The 6,811-nt window shown below is 47.6% G+C and overlaps 1 protein-coding gene across 1 annotated transcript; it reads left to right on the forward strand.

Annotated features, from left to right (window-relative positions):
* The first annotated feature begins 582 nt into the window (after positions 1 to 582).
* LOC144284107 (ubiquitin carboxyl-terminal hydrolase 17-like protein 6) lies at positions 583 to 2,642 on the forward strand. Its single transcript, XM_077848461.1, has one exon. The coding sequence runs from the start codon at positions 583 to 585 to the stop codon at positions 2,188 to 2,190; it is 1,608 nt and encodes a 535-aa protein (XP_077704587.1). The 3' UTR covers positions 2,191 to 2,642.
* The last annotated feature ends 4,169 nt before the right edge of the window (positions 2,643 to 6,811 follow it).

Here is a 6,811-nt window from a genome sequence, read left to right on the forward strand (position 1 = left end):
CAATCTTTGTAGACTGGAATATAGTCCAGAGAGATGGAAGTGTAGAAGCCAAGCAATGGATGCCATATTCCCAAATAATTGGTTTCAGCTACAAACATTCTGCTGGTGAGGAGAACGAGTTGCTATGTGATACCTGAGCTCCTTTGGGAAAGTGATCTTCCCTGTCCTAGAGCACTAACGTCTAACACTCCTTGGCTCGCTTGGGGTTACTCAAAGGAAAGGACATTGAAAAAGGTTTCCTCTGAAAATAGAAACTCTGAACAAATTCTGTTGAGAAAGGTGCAGGGACAGTTAAGGAGGTTGAGAATAATCTGAAAGTTGCCTGTTGTGGGAGGCAAGAATGGGAGCTTGGCTGACCTGAATGGTCTCCGTCAGGGAGGGACCACACCCAAATCCTGTAATCCAATCTAGCAATTAGAGTGGATGAGAGGACTTTGTGCCTTATCCCAGGGACCAAAAGCCATAAAAGGTGGAGGTGAGGTTCACTATCTGACATTTGGAAACTGGCACAGTGAGAGGAGCATCCCTTTGCGACCCGAAGCTCCTGGTTGAATGTATCTTGTGGACACTGTTTCTGCAGACATGGAGGCTGCCCACCTCCACCCCTCAGAGGAGCCTCAGTTCAGCGCCTCTCCCAAACCCCAGTCATGCTGGTCAAGGAGAGCCGGGGCTGAAGTCCACGGAGGACCCTCTGTGCCCGAGACGACATCCCCTGCATCAAAGATGCTCTCCTCCCTGACTGACCCGTTGGCTCCCGCATCAGCAGGGCTGCCTCCCACCAAGACGCCTCTGAGTTGGAAGAGCCTTTCCCAGGTGGGAGCCGGGCTTCAGAACATGGGCAACACTTGCTATGTGAATGCGACCCTACAGTGTCTGACCTACACAGAGCCCCTCGCCAGCTACATGCTGTCCCAGCAGCACGGGACCACCTGTAGGAGGCAGACATCCTGCATGCTGTGTACCCTGCAGGCTCACCTGACGCGGGTTCTCTGCCATCCTGGACGTGTGCTCCGGCCCCTGCCACTCCTGCTCGCCGCCTTCCACAGACACAAGCAGGAAGATGCCCATGAGTATCTCATGTTCATTCTGGATGCAATGCAGCAAGCATGCTTGCCTGAGGACAAGCTCTCAGACCCTGAGTGTCCTCAGGACAGCACCCTCATCCAGCAACTCTTTGGGGGGTACTGGAGGTCTCAAATCCAGTGTCTCCACTACCAAGGCACTTCGAGCACTCTGGAACCTTACCTGGACATCTGCCTGGACATCGGGGCTGCTCACAGCATCAGCCAAGCTTTGGAGCAGTTGATGAAGCCCGAACTGCTGGAAGGTGAAAATGCCTACCATTGTAGTAAGTGTCTGGAGAAGGTGCCTGCGTCCAAGGTGTTGACTTTGCACACTTCCCCGAAGGTCCTCATCCTGGTCTTGAGACGATTCTCAGACTTGACAGGCAACAAAATGACTAAGGAGGTGCAATATCCTGAGCGCCTTGACATGCAACACTGCCTGTCTGAGCAGAGGGCAGGACCCTTGGTTTATGTGCTCTATGCCGTGCTGGTGCACGCTGGGAGGAGTTGCCACAGCGGACATTACTTCTGTTTCGTAAAGGCAGGAAATGGCCAGTGGTATAAAATGGATGATGCTAAGGTCAGCGCCTGTGATGTGACTTGCGCGCTGCGCCAACCTGCCTATGTCCTCTTTTATATGCAGAAGACTGATCTGGAGAGAGACCTTGGGAGGGAGTCAGTCGAGGAGGGAGGACTCGCATCTCCCGAGGCAGACCCCACGGTGATGGGTGAGGCCTCAGGAGAGCCGGCAACGGATCCCTCCATGAACCTTCCTGAGTTGGAGGAGTGTGGGGAAGAGACCTCAAGGCAACAAATGACATTAGACCAGTGGAGATGCCTCCAGGAACGCAATCGACCTAAGCTTGAACTCAATGTCAGGAGAAGAGAAATTGCTCTTCCTGCAAACGCAGTCATCCTTCACCACTCCAAATACAGACCTGAGATGCCGAAGAATCATCCTCAGCAGACCGTCGACGTGCTCACCACTGCAGCTGGGATGCTCCCACCTCAGGTGGCCGGGGACGTGGCCAAGGTCCCACGTGTGCCAGGGAGAGCCCGACCTACCAAGAGGATGAGCAAGAAGGGACAGAGGTCTGGGGAAGCAGTCCAGGGATGTGTCTCCTAACTTTGGTGCACATGGGCGCACACACCCACACACACAGCATCACTCACTCCAAACCCGAACACAGACCCATACTGGAAATACTTTGTGTTGTGAGAAGTGTGTGTTCTGTATGTATGGAAGAACCATCTATCTGGTGTGTTCATGGGATATGGCCTTCAACTGAACCTAGAGGACACTGATATTTAAACCTGGGTCTTTGTCATGATCTTATATTGGGATAGTGTGGATTTCATATGGGGTGTATCGAGGAACCTGCCTCTCCTTCAGCCTTGGGGAGAGTGGGGGCCACTTGCAGGTGAGAGGCAGTGAGCAGTCAGGGTTGAGAGTCGATATGATGCTGAGGACCTGGGGTTGAAGTATGTTTGACCCTCTCGTCATGGTCCCCACTTCCCAATGCTTTTCTTCTATTTATATTGAAAGAATATTTGTCTGAACACATGAGTATGTATTGGGTCTTGCTAGCGATGTGTCTTGGTCAATGCTTGGAAATTGTAAGAAGGAAATTAAGTGCTTAATTTTGGGACAATAACTGCATCCAGCCTGATATAACCATAGTGATTATATTATGTTCCCTTCACTCTCTCCCACATTAAGACTGAAGAGAAGCAAACTAACAAGGGCTCTTATTCCAAAAGGAAATGCCCAGCCTCCCACTGAATATAACTTTTTACAACTCTTGCTACCATCTGCTCTGTGGCACCTCCTGACCCAGAAGCAGTGGACTCTGGATTTCAGACCAGTTCAAATTCAAATTTGGACCTGGTTTGATACCTTGGAAAACAGTGCCAAGTTCATGAGTCTAGCAAAAGCGTTTTGAGGTCAGGTTATAGGTGTTCTGTGTTATCATTGCATTTCTTACAGAAGAGTTTGACAAGTTCATTGTAGAATGGAAATTATTACATGACCAGCAAACGCCTCTGAGTGTGACCGTAGATGTGCAGTTGTAACATCACATCATAATGTTATTTTCACTCTGTATTCAAACTTGGAAATACCACCCTTACTGGAGAGTAAGGGACGATAGGATCTGTGCAGAAGAAATCAAGCTTTTTTGTAGATTTTCATGTAACAAAGACAGATTAGAGATATAAAGTGTCAGGGTTTCTTTCATGTCTGGGAATTGTGTTTCTTTTGACCAATACAGTTTATTGTGTCGTAAAGAGTGAGGAAACCTGTGTGCATGTCTTGCCAAGAGTTCCGTAAGAGGACCTGCAGGTATCCCCGTCCTCTGAAGACTGTCATAGGGAATGAGAGAGCTCATGGACTCGGGGACTTGTCCTCCACAGCAGAGGACCCTGAGGAGGTGTCTGTTGGAATGAGGATATGTCTCCACCTGGACTGTTGTGGTGAACCAGCAATTCCTCTGCTGAACTGGATGGAAACGGTCAAGTCCACAACGTGCTGGGTGTCCCGCTTTTGTGCGCCTACACATACACTCCCCCCACTACACAGATGCTGCAGTTTTTCTTTAGGTAAATCTATAGGACTGTCAAAGCGTGCATCCAATCCGGAATGTCAAGTTTGTCTTAGTGAAATCCATTTTCTAACAAATGTAGGGAAATCATCCTGGCAATTTGTAACTTGGTTGTAACAGAAATTAACAAGTTAATCTGAAATTGTTTTATAAATGTCTGAATTTCTGATTTAGAAAAAGATCCCATTCAGAGTTCTGCAAATTACACCATGTTTTCTCCTAGAAGACATTTTCTGTACTTGTTGATATTATTTCTCTGAAATTGTTATGCAGAATATTGCATCTGCTTTGTTTGTTTTTGCTCTAAAATGTTATTAGGAAGTGGTGTGGTTTTTTATTCTTAATAAAAAATTCCCACATATGATTTGGTGTGCAGGCTTTTTCTCCCCAGTATTTCAGAACCTTGAAACAGTTGTTTTATTTCCAGGCTGGCTCCTCACAGAGGCTTCTTTGCCTGCTTCCCCTGAGTGGAATTCCACAGCCACCTTTAGGTCACCTGCAGCTCAAATTCATATCCTCCCCCCATGGGAATTTCTCACTCCTACTCACTGGCTCAATATAGGGGAAGCGCCAGCAGCCATTTAAGAGGAAATGCAATGGGACATAGGGACATTATTCTTCAGGGTCTCTTCAATTATGAGAGCTCTGACCAGGAAGATGCTTGTATGAGAAATTAAGGGGGAGGGAGTAGATTGAACCAGAAGCACACCATCTCTGTCCAAGGCTAGCAGAGACCCCGAGGAGGGATGATGGGAGATGGTTGGATAGCACACTGTGGGGACGGTGGAGGCTGGACAGTCAGCATATGGATTCTCTGGTTAGGTGTCTGGACTTCAATGCTCATCCTGTCCAGGTATCCATTAGTCACTCAAGGGGTGTCTCTCTATATCAAGATCTATTAGTCATGAGGACAGACCAAAGAATCTGCAGAGCCTCCCACAGAACAGATTCACGAGTTCTTTTTTTTAAAAGATTTATTTATTTATTAATTAATTAATTCATTCATTCATTTATGATAGACAGAGAGGGGGGCAGAGACACTGGAGGAGGGAGAAGCAGGCTCCATGCCCGGAGCCTGACGTGGGACTCGATCCCGGGATTCCAGGATCATGCCCTTGGCCAAAGGCAGGCGCCAAACCGCTGAGCCACCCAGGGATCCCCAGATTCATGAGTTATTTCCTGGGACACCAGAATTGCCAATCCTGGATGGAGTTCTAGGTGGACCTCATACCTGTTTCCAGGAAACAATGTGTTGAGTCCTGGCTCCATCAACCTGTGGCAAAATGTCAGGCTGGAATTGTGTTCACAATAGAAATCTGGGCTGAAACTAGGTTTTGGGGACAGCCCCAAGGCTAGATTCCATGGCAGGATATGGAGGTTTAATCTGGGAGGCCACATCCAATCAATGATCTGTGAGCTTGACAAGGAGGGTAGGTTCCTGGCCATGGTGGGTGAATGTAAGCATAAGGATTACCTGACTTCCCATCCTGAGCTTTTGTGTTGTCCTGGAGGAGAAAACAAAGTCAGGACTTTTCACAGGAGATATCCTAGGGCATGTGTCTCGTGGCAGGTTTGAGCGCAGGCAGGAGACAGGAAACAGCTTCTAGGGAGATTGTCTCCTCCTGTGAGGTGTGCATCATCCCATTACCAGCTGCTCCAATAGAAGACACCACAGATGGACCACATCTTAGCTCTGCCTCTCCACTTCATAGAAATCAAGCACAGTAAAGGCATGGAGATGAGAACAATCCATTCCACAGTGATATTATTAAAAGTGCTCATTTTAATGGGAAAAGAACCCCACCCCTGTGGTGATAAGGGGACATAAAATACATTAGCCTCCTGTTACCAGAGGGCGAGATGAGAAGGTTTCAATACAGTGTTTTAGTTTCTTTAGAAGAAGCCATTGCATTCACTCTTCTGGCAGTGGACCGAGCTAATCCTGTCTTCAGAGTGTAGGGATAGAGGAACATTCCTCAGCATCTTAAAAGCCATCTAGGGAAACCCCTCAGCAAACATCATTCTCAATGGGGAACCAGTGGGAGCCTTTCCCCTAAGATCAGGAACAAGGCAGGGATGGCCACTCTCACCCCTGCTATTCAACATAAGATACCTAGGAATCAACCTGCCCAAAGAGGTAAAGGATCCTAACCCTAAAAACTACAGAACACTTTTAAGGAAATGGAGGGAGACACAAAGAGATGGAAAAATATTCCAAGCTCAAGGATTGGAAGAAGTAATATTATGAAAATGTCAAGGGTACCCAGGGCGATTCACACATTTAATGCAATCCCTATCAAAACACTGAGGACTTTCTTTAGAGATTTGGAACAAATCATCTTAAGATTTGTGTGGAAATAGAAAAGACCCTGAATAGCCAGGAGAATATTAAAAAGAAAACCATAGCTGTCTTTAAAATTTTTAGTGATACTGTGTGTGATACACGATTTGGAATATATATGGAATCAATACATTTTGTTGCATTAGGGATTTTTCCATTTGGAGACATCTCAGTAAATCAGTTCCACGTGGTGGCTCTAGCATGTTGGGGCTCACATGCCAGCGATCACACAGAAGCAAAGAATTGAAGGACACATGGAACCTGAAGACTCCATAAGCAAGGAAGGGACCTCGGGGAGAGAATGGAATTTTAAGAAATCCCTCACGGAAGAAGAGCATGGAGTGAAGACACTCTGGGTGCAGAGACGGGAGACGGTGGTGGATAAGGAAGAGCCCCGCCGTCAGGAGGGAATCCGATGCTGCCAATTCCTTCCAATGTGGCTGCTTTTGCCCTTGGAGTGTCCTAGATAATGTCTGCTTGAGGGCCTTGCTGTCTCATGCTTCTTACCCGGAAATGAAAAATAACGCCAGACATGTGGGTCTCAGGAATGTGGGAGGGAGCCCCGAATCCAGCAGCACGGCCACTGGGGAGTCTCCCTGAGAATCTCTCTCCCTCTCTTTGTCGGCCCCCCTCTCTCCCGCTACTCTGTGGTCTCTCTCTGGTCTCTCCCTGTCTCAAACAAATAAACAAATAAATCTTAAACAGAAACAAACAATGAAACGTGTTCATGTCTTGGCATCTATGTCCCCACATCCAAGTCGATTAGATCCAGGGACCCCGGTGTTTCTCAGTATTTCAGGGTGTGG

This window comes from Canis aureus, chromosome 15, assembly GCF_053574225.1.
Source record: "Canis aureus isolate CA01 chromosome 15, VMU_Caureus_v.1.0, whole genome shotgun sequence".
NCBI classification, from domain to species: Eukaryota; Metazoa; Chordata; class Mammalia; order Carnivora; family Canidae; genus Canis; species Canis aureus.